Raw genomic sequence first — 17,162 nt, forward strand, 5'->3', positions numbered from 1 at the left:
AAAAATAGATTCAATACCGGGCAACCAGGGAAAGAAAGCAGGGGCTATCTATACCAGGGAAAACAGGTGTGAGCAATCTCAGAAGCATGGCGAGTCGGAGGGCTGAAGCGTCACATGATCCGGCATGTCCGGGAGGTTGACTGCAGGTGTATCCTGGGAACTGGAGTCTTAATTGAGAGAACTAGAGTCTGTGGCTGGCAGACAGACGGTGACAGGACTGACATACTGTTTTCGCTATGCGTTTTATTCGCACAGGACCTTAATATATTTAAGCAGACTTGGTTATCACAAGCCTGGAAGCAAACACCTTAATCCTTTATTGACAATCCTCGTGCATTACACATAAAACTGTAAATATAAAACAATATAAAATGGACAAACTCTTAGGGTCCTATTTTAGTGATCTATAGGGGAGCTATCAACTGTGCAGCTTGATTTAGGGATGTGTCAGTATGTGTTTGCTGTCTTATAGACAGGAAAAGTTCACCTTGTGCAGCTCCAAATGCAAAAGGCATGTACTAAATCTCTCCATTAATTATGAGTGTGTTTTGGGCTTAACATGAAATAAACCAATCAGCGTGTCACATGTCATTATCTTTAATAGTCTCTGATTGGTATTTTAACGGCCTTGTTTTAATGGAAGGTGGGTGAGCAGGTCATTTTTTTTATTCTATTTTGTTTTTTGTAACAAGCAACGGTGAACATGCTTTGAGGATGCCCAGCACATCTGCATTGCCAAGATAGCAATGAACGTCTGATGGTTGACTGTAGTGTAGGTTGTTTTCAGCCAGCAGCGCACCTGTATTTTCTTTTGCCAAGATTGTAATACTCCAAAAATTTACCTGAACACACCTCAAATCTAGACCACCACAACCATCCACGTAGATATATATTTACAAAAACGTCTTTGCTATTTAAGCGGCGTAGGGGCAAGGTGTAAAAATAGACTATTGGCGGGGTGTAAGAATTTTTTTTTTTAATTATGTGTATTATCAATGCATTGTATCGAAAGCAGCATACTGCCCTATTTTTTGTTGATCTATGCAAATCATATTTTGGATTTTGCCAACAATGATCCGAAGCTTGGTAGATGTGATAAAGCTGTGGTTTGATTCAGAAAGCTCCTAGTGTATTTCCAGAGACGGTTATAAATCAAGGCATATGGAGCTCCCCAAGGTTCAGTCTTAGCCCCTGTATTGTTCTCTGTTGTCTTCTTTCTCTCTCTTCTTTGTGAAGGATTGCAATTTAACTTGTCATATGTCTCCAGTTTGGTTCTGCCCTGTGTATGAACTATTTCTGTTTACTGTTTGCACTTTGGATATTCTCTTTATGCTTTGGTTCTTTTGTTTGTTTGTTCTCGACTCTACTTATGGCTAAGCCCTACTTACTAACTGTTTTGCTATTGGTTTAGACTTTGCTTGTCCCCTCGACTGGCCAACTATATGAAACAGTGGCTTACAAAATATTTATAGCCCTTTAATTTTTTTCCCATCTTCTCACCTTAAAACCACAAACTTAAATGTATTTGATTGATTAAGTGATAGACAAACACAAAGTAACACATAACTGTGAAGTGAACAAAAATGATACATGGTTTTCCAAATTTTATCAAATCAAAATCTGAAAAGTGTGACTTGCAAAAATATTCAGCCCCCCTATATCAATAGTCACTGAAATTACAGCTGCAAGTCCTTTGGGCTTTATCTCGACCAGCTTTGTGCTTCTCGAGACTTTTTGTCCATTCTTCTTTACAAAACAGCTCAAGTTCAGTCAGGTTGGATGGAGAGCATCTGTGAACAGCATTTTTCATGTCTTACCACACAAGCTCAGTGGGATTTACTGTATGTCAGGACTTTGACTGCGTCATTCTAACACATGAATATTCTTTGATTTAAACCATTCAATGGTAGCACTGGCTGTATGTTTTTGATTTATTTTTTCCAGTTTCAAGTCTTTTGCAGCCTCCAACATTTTTTCTTCCAGGATTTCAGCCCTGTATTTAAGTCCATCCATCTTCCCATCAGCTCTGACCAGCTTCTCTGTGCCTGCTGAAGAAAAGTATCCGCACAGCACGAAGCTGCCACCACCACGTTTCACAGTGGAGATGGTGTGTTCAGGGTGATAAGCAGTGTTACTTTTTTACCACACATATTGCTTTGCATTTATTCTACTATTTATTCTATAAAATCTGATCACAGCACACATGTTTGCTGTGTCATCTACAGGGCTTGTGGTAAACTGCAAATGGTACTACTTAGGTCTTTCTTACAAAAAAGGTTTTCTTTTTACCATTCTTAAATGGTAAAAGTCCACAGCACAGCACAGCTTATAGTTGAGCTGTGGATTTCTGCAGCTCCTCCAGAGTGACCATGGGCCTCTAGGCTGCTTTTCTGGCAAGTACTCTTCTTGCTCTATCTGTCTGTTTCATTGGACGGCCATGTCATGAGATATGTTTTTATAACCTAACCCTGCTTTAAACTTCTCCACAACTTTATCTCTGACCTGTCTGGTGAGTCCCTTGGTCTTTATGATGCTGTTTGTTCACTAGTGTTCTCTAACAAACCACTGAGTCCTTCACAGAACAGGTGTTTATATTTATACTGAGACTAAATTACACACAGCTGCACTCTATTAAATAATTAAGTGACTTCTGAAGGCAATTGATTGCACTGGATTTTTTTAGGGGTTTTCACACAATAGTTTTGCACATCACACTTTTCAGAATTTTATTTGAATAACATTTTCAAAACCATGTATTATGCTACTTTGTGTTTGTCTTTTATTTAAAATCTCAGTCAAATACATTTAAGTTTGTGGCTGTAAGGTGCCAAAATGTGAAAAAGTTCAAGGGGTATGAATACTATCACAAGCCACTGTAACGGACTATAATAAACTGTATCATAATCCACTTTCTAAAGGATTTTCACCTTCACACTTCGCATTGATAAAACTATTGTAGTTCTCTAAAGAACCATCCACTGAAAGTTTTTTTTCAGGAATTCAGAGCAGATTATTTCATGGTAACCCTCAACAAACCTTTTTAGCACATTTAGTTTTAGGAGCTCAGTAGGAGAACAGTTGTTTAACTAAAATGTCATTAAGTCCTGGATAATCCGCAGCTTACAGACGAATACAGCTGACATGCTATTAAGCATTACTGAAGAGTTAATCCTTTTATTTCTCAAAAAAAAGTCAACAAACCGAAAAATATGAGGCAAACGAAAAGTGTGCGCCGTGCAAGAATGTACAGAAAAGTTCAACAAGTTCAATATTAATATCTAGAGTTTTTGTCCCAAATGTTCCTAGGACACTGCTGCCATCTTATGGTCCTCCTAAATTAGCACTGACTTTTTAGGTGTGTGTTGGTCTGTATATCATCGCAGTTATGCAAAAATATATCTCCATTTGTGACTTTTTAACAAAATATCAGAATTAATATTCAGGATGAACAGACCAATATATGCAGCTCTGGAAAAAAATAAGAGACCACTTCAGTTTCTGAATCAGTTTCTCAGATTTTGCTATCTATAGGTATATGTTTGAGTAAAATGCACATTGTTGTTCTATTCTATAAACTACAGACAACATTTCTCCTAAATTCCAAATAAAAATATTGTCATTTAGAGATTTATTTGCAGAAAATGAGAAATGGATGAAATGACAAAAAAGACGCAGAGCTTTCAGACCTCAAATAATGCAAAGAAAACAAGTTCATATTCATAAAGTTTTAAAAGTTCAGAAATCAATATTTGGTGGAATAACCCTGGTTTTTAATCACAGTGTTCATGCATTTTGGCATGTTCTCCTCCACCAGTCTTACACACTGCTTTTGGATAACTTTATTCTTCTCACTCCTGGTGCAAAAATTCAAGACGTTCAGTTTGGTTTGATGGCTTGTGATCATCCATCTTCCTCTTGATTAAATTCCAGAGGTTTTCAATTTGGTAAAATCAAAGAAACTCACCATCTTCAAGTGGTCTTTTATTTTTCTCCAGAGCTGTATGATCCAGAATGACTTGGAATTCAAATCTCCACACATTGATGTCCATTGAAAGCCATTAAGATATAGTATATATATATATATATATATTGTTGTCAAATAGAGAGGATACTGTAGGTCTGGCTGTAGATCAGAAAGGGGAATTCATTCCAAGTTTTGTATCAAACTGCAGCTTCTGTCTCTTCTGGTATCTTACTCTCATCCTGTAAAACACACAAAAAAAACACACACACTGAGTCCATTTTTCTTACAAAAACAACTTAACTAACATCACACTACAGTGCATCACAGAATCATGTATATTAACAATATATATTTCATTTGTAGGTTGATTTGTACATTATGGTACAAAAGTCTGTGAACATTCACACCAATAACTATAATTCATACATTTTACATTTTTACTGAAATTTTGTAATTGTGTAATGGTAGTACTTTCTGCAGAAATGCAACAACATTTGCTGCAACTTTGCTGCCTGAAACTTAAATTTGTAATTCTTTACATAACTTGTTTTAATACTGTCCCATATCAGAACAGTTGGGACAGTATGAAGATGCTGATAAAAACATTTTTTTTATTGGATAGCGGAAAGTATGAACTCAGTATATTTCATGTGTCTGGTCAACTTAATTTAATTTTTTCATTTATATGCATTCATACATTTCAGGCCTGAAATACTTCACATAAAAGTTGGAGCAGTTAAACTGTTTTTTGAGAAAAACCCACAGCCCTTTGTTAGTGTTTTATTATAGGCGAGCCATCAACCAACCAACGCGCAGCTTAATTTAGGAGTGTCAGTGTGTGTTTGGTATTGTAAGGGCGCAGAAAATACACCTTGCATGACTCAAAACATGCAAAAGACAGGTACTAATTCTTTTAATTAATCATGGGTATGTTTTTGGGTGTAATATGCAATAAACGAATCAGCATAACACTTGTCATTCCCTTTAAGAGCCAGGTGTGATCTGACTTTGGCAGAGTGGTATTATAATGGTGCAGCACTTCTGCTCCTCTCAGCAGAGGAAACTGACCTCCTCATTCATGCTGCGAAGGTGCGTGAACAGGTCATTTACAGGAACAGCAGTGTTATTTAATTCTTTATTTTCTATATTGTTTATGTAAAAGTTGGTGTTGTGCACGGCTGCATGTCTGTGTGTGTGTGTAAAGAGTGGGGGTGTACAGCACGCATGGTGTGCAGAGCACCTGCATAGCCAAGATAAGAAAATCAATCCAAACCTTTTTTTTTATAGTAATATTAATGTAACTCAGGTTAATTCTTCAGATTTTTAATAACTGTAGGTTGTGTGTTATAATTACAATATTAGTTACAATACAATATTACAATATTAGACGTTAAGAAGGTTCTGATCTGAACAATATCAGGTCAAATATTTGAAATATATATTAAATAAATTATATTAATAAATACAGCTCTGAAAAAAAGACCACTTAAAAATGATGATTTTACCAATTTGAAAACCTCTGGAATATAATCAAGAGGAAGATGGATGATCACAAGCCATCAAACCAAACTGAACGGCTTGAATTTTTGCACCAGGAGTGAGTAGCATAAAGTTATCTAAAAGCAGTGTGTAAGACTGGTGGAGGAGAACATGCCAAGATGCATGAAAACTGTGATTAAAAACCAGGGTTATTCCACCAAATATAGATTTTTTTAACTCTTAAAACTTTAGAAATTTGTACTTGTTTTCTTTGCATTATCTGAGGTCTGAAAGCTCTTCATCTTTCTTTTTTTCGGCAAGTCAATGTTTTTAATGTGATTGACAGATTTAACAAATATAAAAATAATCATTAACTGTAGTCCAATAAAAACAATACAGTTCCAGATGAATGTTAAAATCCATTTACTTTTTATGGAAGTTAAGAAGGTTTTTTTCCTTTCACATGAAAAGTTTTTGTCCTATTTGCAATTAATACATGAGATAAAAATGTATTCTAAATATAATTATCATTTCTTACATTTACATTTAGGGTATTTAGCAGACAGCCTTATCCAGAGCAACTTACAAAAGTGTTTTGTAGTTTGCTTCAAAATACCCATAGCTAGTTTGTTGAGACTAGGATCAAGAGATACATTCAGATTTAAAATGTTTTGAACCCTATGATTTTTTAAAGGTATTTTTTTATTTTAGATTAGTTTAGGAACTCTAAGAGAAAAGAGGAGTCTTCAGTCTGCACGTGAAAACCGCCTTAAAGTCTGGATGTTTCTAAATCATTCCTGAAAAATGAGTAAAAGTTAGAAGCGTCATTGCGTAACATGTAAATCTAGGTTGTGTAAAGCAGATGAAATAATAAATAATGGTTGGTGCTTTGTCTGCGTGTAGAACAGTATGATATCAGGATGAAGCACATAATGCTCATTTGGGGACATCTGGACAGTAAGTCCTCCATTATCCCTGAGTCCAGCCCTATACTGGCTCTGTAGGTCAGATAAGCCCTGAAACCACACAACATACAGAGGACAGGGATTACAGCCTACAGGATCCACACGCACATCTGCCCGCACATTTACGTAACTCACTGTCTCCTCGCACAAGCACAGGTCATATTTTAGCTTCCATGCTCAATGTCACCTCATCTAACGTTCAGATTACCAGCACAAACGTGATATAATAAACACTGCTGCTACACATACTGCTACACATACCTTTATACAGCTTTAATTTGTATCCTATTTTCTCTCAAATTTACACAGACAATTACCCAACCCACTTATTAGGACTCCCCCTCTCACTGGTGATGTCCCAACACTAGCACTAGCACATGCCTCCTCCGATACATGTGAAGTCAGACTCCACGTCTTTACAAACTGCTGCTGATGCGCACTTGGAGGAAAACACAGAGACTCGGTTCTGATACATCAGCTCACAGACGCCTTGTGCTTTTCGACATCACCCTTTAGAGTGATGTTAGAAGAGAGCACCATCTTTCCCCACCCAGAGAGAGCAAGGCTAATTGTGCTCTCTTAGGGCTCTGGCAGCAGATGGCAAGCTACATGAATGGGATTCGAACCGCCAATCTCCCGATACATAGTGGCAGCGCTTAGCCCGCTGGATGATCTTGATGTTTCTGAGAGCCAGATTTGGATGTTGTAGTTTATTTATTCATATTTTTACGTAGCTTTATTGGGTGAGATGTTGATGTTAATGTTGTCAACAGTCAATACTTCAGGGTAAACACTCACCCTAAACTTATCCTGTGCTACAGAGATAACTCTTACGGCACTATTTTAGCGATCTATAAGTGAGCCGTCAGCCGTGCACCATGCAGCTTGATTTAGGGCAAGTCAGTGTGTGTTTTGTATGGTGCGGATGCAAAAATATGCCTTCCATGTACTAATTCTTTTAATTAATCATGGGTGTGTTTTGGGTGTAACGTGAAATAAATCAATCAGGTTATTTATAGTGGTATGAAAAAGTTTGGGCACCCCTGATCATTTTCATGATTTTTCTTTATAAATCATTGGTTGTTCAGACCAGCAATTTCAGCTATTTTGTTAAAAAAAAATATTGGACACTTTCTGTAAATCCTATAAACTTTATTTCACTTCTCAAATATCACTGTGTTCATCTGCTATATGATATATTCAACTGAAATTGCTGATCTGAACAACCAATGATTTATAAAGGAAAATCATGAAAATAATCAGGGGTGCCCAATCTTTTTATACCTCTGGATGGGAACAGAAATGTTATTTTATTTTACAATTCTCTTTACTGACCATGTAAAAGTTGTATTTGTGCACTGCTGTGTGTACACGTTTGTACGATTACTGAGTGTGCATGGAAGATGCATAGTGCGACACCAGATTGACTTTTGTCAGGGTCCAAATCAGTCAGTGGCGCAACTGTGTTTTCTGCCACCAAGATAGCAATACTCCAAAAATTTACCAAAACACACCTCACTTCCAGACCACCAAGCCCATCAGTTTAGATACATTCCTTAACTTTGTCGCCAATAGACTGTTGCCAGCTCAGGCAATCAGCTCTCCCTCCTGCCCTGCCTCTAAATACCTGCCTCTACCATACATCACCCAGTGCCCCTCCCAAACGGCCTCTCCCATTTTTTAGCCTTTTTTACATTTAAGCTGAGGGTGGAGTCAGCTAAAATCAGGGGGTTTAGTGCTCCTTTAAATTTCACAGTTTCCTACGAATAACTAAAATCCGTATCAGAATCATGTCTTAATCTTATCTGCACATGGTTTTATATTTCTGAAAGCATTGATTCCAAGCACATGAATGAAGCAATATAATAAGAAGAGCTGGAGACATTGCTTTGGGTCATTACCCGTACTTAATGGAGGCTATTACCTGATCTCGTGGAGCTTTATCCCCTCGTTGATGAACACGAGAGGGATTAGCCAGAATATACCCAGCAGCCATGTGGCCACAGGTATGTCGCTGATGTAGAAATGGTGGGGGGATGTCGGGGAATTCAATAGTAGCTGAGATCCTATCGCCATGGAAACATTAAGTATCGGCCTGAAAGATGAAGATGGCAAGTTAATGGTGACTAGTTTTATATTTTCAGGTAATGTATACTCTATTCAAATGCTTTTAGAGAATAAAGGACACTTTATTCAGTTTTAAAATTTCAGACTGTAGTCGGACAGCAGTGACACTGGTTTGGTGGTGTTGTGTTAGTGCACTCGAAACCCACAATTAGTTTGAATTCAAACAAATGAAGTCTGTTTAATGTAAAAATGGATATCTTCAAACATTACTCTGTTTTAAATTCGCTGAAATTCGTGGATTGAGTTGAATCCACTTTTAATAACTGAATTTAGTCTGTTGTCATTAACACAATCTATTTTCATACAGGGTGTGTCCAACAGTTTCTGACACACACTCACCATCAGTGTGTAGTGATTGCTCCCTGGACTACTTTAGGTAAACTTGTAGATCATATATTATGATGAACTGTTTTGTCTATGTGTTGTTCTAGGCTGTAAGAACAAGCATTGTTTTCTGAGCTGCTGCTGTAACTCTGTGTTGGCTGTGCTCTCAATACTCTTCACTCTATAGCATTTCCTTTATTCATCTAATTTAGATGAACTGTAAACCCATAAACTGTTCAAACTCAAATTAATTAAGTCTGTTTTATATAAAATTGGACATTTTTAAACATTACTTAACTATTTTGAGATAGCTGAACATTTGTGGGCACATATATGTGCTGGTCAACGAATTAGAATAATTTGAAATAGTGCAATCATGAAATTCTTTGAATGCATTTTTTGTGCAGAAAGCAAATCAGGTGTTCACCGCACCTGTCCTACTCGTTAGACTAATCACAGAACTCGTTACCTGGAAAAAAATTTGCTCAGGTGAGCTTTCCAAAAGTCCCATTTAGGCCATTTAACTGTGACACTGTTGTTTTATTGAATTAGAATAATGGAGAAACCGTTTCATTGAATTAGAATAATTTTTATTATAATTACAATCATCACTTTCTCAGTATTTTGTGGCTGCCCCCTTGGCTTGTATGACTGCCTGAAGTCTCCGCGGCATCGATTTGACCAGCTTGTCGCAAGTTTCCGCACTCACAGCTTCCCAGGCAGTGGCGATGTTCTGCTTCAGTTGGTCCAGCGTAGTAGGCTTTCTGTCACGAATTTTCCGCTTGACGATGGCCCAAAGGTTTTCAATGACATTGAGGTCAGGCGAGTTGGCCGGCCATGCCAAAACTTCAAGCTGTTTTTTAGTGAACCAATCTTTGGTCGACTTTGCCGCATGAGCCGGTGCAAGATCCTGTTGAAATATGAAGTCTTCTTCGCCGAACTGTTCCTCAACAGTCGGAATCAGGAACGTTTCCAGAACATCTTGATATACGGCAGCATTGACAGTCTTCTTGAGGAAGCAGAGTTTCCCTACACCTCGAGCGGACATGCATCCCCAGACCATAACGCTCTGGGGAAACTTGACGGATCTTTTCACGCACTCGTGGTTGTAGGTTTCGCCACCACGATGCCAGACACGAGGACCTTGGTCACCGAAGGAGATGCAGAAGCGTGATTCGTCACTGAAGACCACTTTCTGCCAGTCTTCAGCAGTCCACTCGCCGTATTCTTTGGCCCACTTCAGCCGTTTCTCCATTTGTTTCTTGTTCAGCATCGGTTTTACTGCTGGAACGCGAGATTTGAAGCCGAGTTCGCGCAGACGACGGTAAGTGGTTGATCTGGAGACGTCAGCGCCGGTCTGCTTGTTCCACAAGTCGGTGAGCTCGGAAGTGGACTTGAACCGGTTGCTGACTGCGATCTTTCTCAGCTGCTTGTTGTCGCGAGCAGAAGTTTTTCGGACGCCGGAACAGTTGGTGCGCTTGCTGCAGTTTTTCTTGAGAGCTTTGCAGATGGAAGACTGGCTGATGCCGAGCTGCTCAGCAATTTTAGTTTGGGTCAAGCCTTGTTGGCGAAGGGCTTGAATTTGAGCCACTATTCCGGTTGAGAGGTCGCGCTGCTTACCCATGATTGATTTTACAACTTAGAAATTCTACTCAACCCTGACTTTATACTGCACAGTGAACACTCTTCACAGAAAACAAAAATTCGAGCATTTATTCTAATTCAATGAAACGGTTTCTCCATTATTCTAATTCAATAAAACAACAGTGTCACAGTTAAATGGCCTAAATGGGCCTTTTGGAAAGCTCAGCTGAGCAAATTTTTTTCCAGGTAACGAGTTCTGTGATTAGTCTAACGAGTAGGACAGGTGCGGTGAACACCTGATTTGCTTTCTGCACAAAAAATGCATTCAAAAAATTTCATGATAGCACTATTTCAAATTATTCTAATTCGTTGACCAGCACCTACAATTTTAGAACTTTGAGTTAAATCAACTTACATTAACTGAATTTAGTATGTTGCCATTGGCAGATTCTTTTCTATTGGCTTCCGGCACAATCTATTTGCATATTGGGTGTGTTAATTTAGCTTAACTTTAATGTTACTGTTTATTTTAATTTTTTTGCGGTGCCCCTTTAATTTAGAATATTTGGCAATAAAACAGCTACAATATGCATATGTTATACATAAAACAACTTAATGTAATCAGTGTAGTAAGCTTAAATAAATAAGATAGACCAGTTGTGCAATAGTTACTTTAACTTAAAAAGTTACGTTTGTTCAACTCCATAAAGTATTATAAATTACAAAAAAAAAATAAAATTGAAATCTTAATTCATATGAGGCAACACATTTCCTCTAATGATTTGAGTAGAACTAACTTATTAGGGTTTACAGTGTAGAGTATATCAAATCTGTATTTCAATTAAATGAAATCAAAGAAAAGACTGAATATAAATCTATTTTATTCAACTGACCACTAACTAAGGTAAAAAAAGCTAAGCTGAGTAAACAAAGCTGTAATTCTTAAAAAGAAAAAAAATCCTTTTAAGGTCAAATGAGCGCTGGATGTTAATCTACATAGATTTCTCTCCTGGGGTGAGTAAAGCACTTCTGTTTATTTACAGTAAGCTTAGATTTCCAGATTTTTCACTAAGGCTGGGCGCAGCAGGGTAGCATTAGCGGCTAACTGCTAGCGCTAGCTGTGGTTAAAGCTATTATATGACACCTGACAGAGCCACACTGCGGAACCCTGAGTCTTCCGATAATAAACCAGTATGATATTAGCTAGCGGTTCAACTTACTTAGTTTTTTTAACACGGTAAACACATAGGCTACAGAATGATATACTCACCTCTGAATGGTGAAAGAACTAGCGCTTAGCGAGTTTAGCAGCTAATGCTAATGCTGCTTCAGCCTTAGTGCTGGAGAAACTGCACTGAAACTCCTGTATAACGCTGTACTTCAGCAGAGAGGCTTTACTGCTCCTTACAACCTGACTGGTAAAATTCATACATAAGGTTCACCAGATTATAAGGCGCACTGACGATTTTTGGGAAAATTTAAGGAATTTTAAGAGCGTCTTATAGTGCAAAAAATACAGTACTCTACTAGTGTACCAGTACTAGTGTCACTGCAGTACTGAGAATAACCCATCCCCCGAATAATACCTGACAAGTGAAGAACAGAGTGGAAGGAGGATAATAAAGTATGCAGAGAAACAGATACGAGACTACAGTCTGTAATTATTGAAGTACTCTGTTACTGAAACTCTGTTACTGCCTAATGATGAATACATGAACAACTTAACTTGACCATCATGCGTCACAGCTCTGTGCTGAACATCAGTAAATGTTCTCTCAGCAGTATTAACACTCACACAGTGCAGACGACCGCACACCAGCTGTGATTACTCAGTGGGCTTTGCTTCCACATGGGGGCTGAGCGATGGACATGACTGACAGATGTGCACACTATTACACACATCCACACACACGCAGACATAAACACACACGCACAGAGAGAGAGAGGAAGTGACATTAGCGATTTACATTCTCACAGTGTTTAAAAACGGTACTATACAGTTTCAATAAACAACAAATCAACAAAAAAGTAATAATAAAATGTTTTTAAATTCTATTAAATCCATCACTGTTAATGTTTTATTTAATTAGTTTACTATAGAGGAGTACATGAGAGAGATAACCATGGAAAAAAACTTAATTAAAAAATAATTTAACTTAGTATGTTATTTTTGAAGCATTTTTAAATTACAAATTATTTTTGCAGTAAAACGTAAATGCTCTAATAAGCAGACCTGATCCACCTGAGGTTTGTTTGAACATGAGCTTTAATGAAGAATCAGATTTGGAATACTGTACTTCTGGCCTCTTTGTTTAAAGGTGATAACATAGACATTGTTACCACATTTGCTTGTATTTTAATACTTTAATACTTCATCGACATTTTTTTTTATTATTTGCAATTTAAATACCTGTCACAGAAATCTTTTTTAAATGAGAAGACATCATTATGGTCAGTGGTTGAAATAAGACCGGTAATGTTCAAAATGGCCTTTGGTTATGATTAAAGAGTCAATTAGCTTGTGAGACATACCTTTGTTGATGTGGAGATCTGTGCTGGCTCAGCAGCCAACACATTATTTGTTTGTTAATTATTAAACTAAATGTTACAGATTATTCATAATTTTTTAATTAGATTTTAATAACTATTTAACCTTCAGTTTTAAGTGTTTTGGTTTCTCTCTCCTCATTTATAGTAGTGCGGGACGGTATGACCAAAATTTATATCATGTTTTTTTTTAAAGATTCTGGTGTTTTCATGGTATATCATGGTATATATTTATTTATTTATTTATTTTTTGCATGACTGGGTTTTTATATGACTTTGTGACTTACTGTTAGGAGTACTAACTGTAAAAAACTAAGGCTTTAAATTAAGGCTTTGATTAGTATTGGGTTTGGTTTGTCCAAAAAATTACATACAATTTGAAGAAATCAGACTTTATTAGCTGAAAAAAAAACAGCTGAAGAATGTAAACAATACACCTTAAAAAGAGATAAACCAACAACTTTACCACAGCTTCCTTTTTAAATAGTTCCATAAACACTATAAATGGACCTAAAATACTCCTTAATGTTTAAGGATCCAAATAGATATTTCTCAAACGATCTATTGCACAAGTATGACACAAGTTTAACATCAAATTATAAATTATAATGTTATTGTTGAAGCCATTAGATGCATTACAGTATTACAATTCCCTTCTTTCTCCAGTTAACACATAAATTCAAGCTTAAAATTAAGCTTTTTGCACCTTGTATCGAGAGGTTTAAGGAATTTTATCACTTGTGTTGAATAAATGATTCTGTACCTAGGACAGATTCTGGGCTCGTCTGGGGGCCGAAAGGATTTTTTCACTGAGCTGTAGATTGATTGCACAAATTAATTTGTCTCTTCCTAAGGGAATAATTGCTGTTTGCTCTTGTTTTTTTATTTTACTCTGATAAAAACACGCATACGGCAAGGAGAAACAACAACAGGAGCTCCTCAGATAAAGTACTGTTCTCATTTTTATCCAGGCAGGACAGAGCATGCAACAATTACTCCAGTGTGTTAGCTTGTTATGCTAACTGGCTAGTGTTAGCTAGCAAGCTGTACCAGTGTGCTTCTTTGGCGGTGCTGTTCTCTCTAGTGGTATGGCAGTATGTGAAAAATGCATACTGGTTTTAATTTCCCCTCCGATATATTGGATGAACCAGTATACCGCCCAGCACTTAATTTATAGAGATCAGACTCTGGTCCTGCATGATGGGAAATACAGTAACGTTAACTGGCTGATGGCATTGTAAAGATGGACCACAGAGTCTCCAAATGATTTTGGCTTCTCCCACCAACAGCATTAAGTGCATGCATCCATAAAATCCAATCTGACTGCTCATATTTATGTTGCAAACCCAAGAATCCTAAACAGATATGATCTAGGACCACTTATTACATATTAGGGCTGTACAAAATCTGATTTGAGTCACATGCTGAGTGTATCTATAATCTGTGCTTCCACTATTGCTACATATCATTTCAGACCTGTGGTTAATTTGAGTTGAATTCTACTCACTAGCGTAGAGCAGCACGAGGAATGCGATGACTTTCTGCGCGAGAGAAAGACCGTCTGAATGTTTACCGTACCAGTCTGGAGACCACACAGTTGAATTCCTTAAAAACACATTCATTAATAAATCAATTAGTATACTTAATGAAGTATGTTACAATTAAAGCAGCATTGTGTGAAAACTGGTTTCTTTTTATTTTTATTTTTTTATAATTTTATTAAAACATTTTTCCATTTTCTCCCCAATTCACACGGCCAATTCTGCTCCCTCTGAGCGCCGGCAGCTTGAGGGCAAAGCTGTGTGTGCGGGGGCTTGAACCTGCGACCTTCCGCTCATAGTGGCAGCGCTGTGGACTGCTGGACCACTCGGCGCCCCCAAAACTAGTGTTTGTTCAGACGTCAATAAAGGACATGCTTTAAACATGCCTTTCTGGACAAGCTGAGAGATACAGAATCGTCAATGAAATGGCAGGGGTGGCACCAGACTTTACTTTGCTGGCACTACAGCAAGGGTGCTCTATAATTTAGGGTTTCCTATGAATGTGCTAGTCAATACAGTTCATTTGATTACTACTGCAACAGTCCTGGTGCATATTCATACGCACTACCCGCTCCACAACATTTACAATGCCAGTTTGTGTTGAACTAGAGTCTTTTGTGGAGCTTATGAGATGCACACATATGGTTTACAAGCATAATGCAATGCTTTTAGGTCACAATCTGAATTATTATTATTTAAATTTCATTAAATTTAATAAGTACAGTATAAACAGTGCAGTAAAAGTAAGGTTTAAGACAAACCATGAATCTACAAACTCTGAGTCAATGTTAATTCAATGTGCACAAATAAATCGATGTAGTTTCAATGCATTAGTCACGGAAAAATGAAAGTTGATTTAATGTCTTTTTGCTCTCTGGGAAGCATCTCTGTCCCCTGAGTGAACTGACTTGCCTATAAGGACTTTGACACACACACACACACACACACACACACACACACACACACACACACATTTGCACTTACATGAGCAGTGCTGTTGGGTAGCAAAGCTTCTCATCTTCATGATTAATTTCCAGGCAGAAGCCGTGCAGTACGAGGCCGAAGCACGTTAAGTAGATGCAGACGGTCAAACCAAACTTCACCAGGAAACACAGCATGAAGAAGCGCAGCGTCTGCAAACAGACAAAAACAGCATTTATAATTCCTTTATAATAGAGAATATTCAGTCCAAAACATGAAACTATAACATAACATAACATAACATAACCCAATCAAAACCAAACTAATCTAAAACTAATGTCTCCTCCAGTAATGTAAGATAATAATAAAGATTCATTCAATTATTCATCATTTTTACATTTAATTCAATCAATTTAAATAAAAGCACTAATATTTCTACAATTTAACCAAATACAAAAACCAGAGCAAAACAACTCTAGGATTCTATATGAGGTATTGCATTTTACATCTTTACTGCTATAATGCCATCTTGTGGTTAACCCCTGATTATTTTCTTGATTTTTCTTTATAAATCATTGGTTGTTCAGATCAGCTATTTTAGTTAAAAATATCATGTATATTTAACTATATATATATCATATTTTTTACACCTGTGGACATGGAGGTGATTGGAATTCTATGATCTGAATGAATGAGCAAATACTTTTGGCCAAATTATGTATTTTGTATATTTATATATACTATATATATAGTGACAATTTTAACTGGTCTGTACTACATAAGGTACTACATATTTTAAAATGTGTATATGTGCTTGTAGTTATTAAGATAGCTTACAAAAAATAATATTATTTTTAAAAACTTTGTTTTTACCTTTTTAGGTAGGAATCTCAGATTTTTCCCAGTTGGAACCTTCATGATAGAACTGTCAGATGGCTTTCCCAGCAACGACACACTGCACACATTTAAAATAATGAAACAGAGGTCAAACAGCTCTGCAGCAAAGTCACTTCTTAATACATCAAGTGTTCCACTCACTATACTAAGGGTCTTTTTTTTTCTAAAAATAAAAAAAAATCTGACTCTGTTGAGATTCAAAGTTATTCAAATCAATTATTATTTGATTTGTCATATTTGTACAGTATTGTAAGTATTAATAGCATGTGCAATACCAGTCAAAAATTGGACACACCGCTTTTAATTGTAATTTCATTATTTTCTACATTGTAGCCTAATACTGAAAACATCAAAACTATGTAGGAATGCATATGAAATTATGACAAAAAAAACTAAAAAGTGTTAAATAAGACAAAATATGTTTTGTACTTCAGATTCTTCAAAGTAGCATCTTTGTAGCATCTTTTTTGCACATAATTTAAAAATATAATTGAAATTGAAATTCAAAATAGTATATAGAAAAGAGAAAATAGAGAAAAAAACACTTTTATTTAAATAGCAGACAGTATGAACCCAAGTTTTCATGATCTGTCCACGAAACTGTATTTTATTAATTATTATACCACAGTTAGTTCCAACCCTGCAATGTGATTGGCTGAGAGGAGTTGTATGAGTGACATTATCAGCTGGTAATGCACAGTAAACTAAACTCTCCATGTATTACTCTGCCACGTACAGGTAACCTAGCAATGATGCAGCGCCTACAAACCAAACAGAGCAGCTACAAACCAAGCAGCAATGGAACTATTTTAA

The 17,162-nt window shown here is 36.8% G+C and overlaps 1 protein-coding gene across 1 annotated transcript in view; it reads right to left on the bottom strand.

The window, feature by feature from the left end:
• Positions 1-3,678: 3,678 nt before the first annotated feature.
• LOC103046939 (transmembrane protein 94-like) overlaps positions 3,679-17,162 on the bottom strand; it is a 34,344-nt gene continuing 20,860 nt past the window's right edge. Inside the window, exons 11-16 of the mRNA XM_049469477.1 lie at positions 16,326-16,407; positions 15,516-15,664; positions 14,498-14,595; positions 12,239-12,332; positions 8,333-8,503; positions 3,679-4,203 (exon numbers count right to left, since the gene is read on the bottom strand). Of these exons, the coding sequence (XP_049325434.1) occupies positions 4,131-4,203; positions 8,333-8,503; positions 12,239-12,332; positions 14,498-14,595; positions 15,516-15,664; positions 16,326-16,407 (667 nt within the window). The 3' untranslated portion in view covers positions 3,679-4,130. The remainder of the gene's footprint in view (positions 4,204-8,332; positions 8,504-12,238; positions 12,333-14,497; positions 14,596-15,515; positions 15,665-16,325; positions 16,408-17,162) is intronic.

The sequence above is a fragment of the Astyanax mexicanus genome, chromosome 21, assembly GCF_023375975.1.
Source record: "Astyanax mexicanus isolate ESR-SI-001 chromosome 21, AstMex3_surface, whole genome shotgun sequence".
Taxonomy (NCBI): Eukaryota; Metazoa; Chordata; class Actinopteri; order Characiformes; family Acestrorhamphidae; genus Astyanax; species Astyanax mexicanus.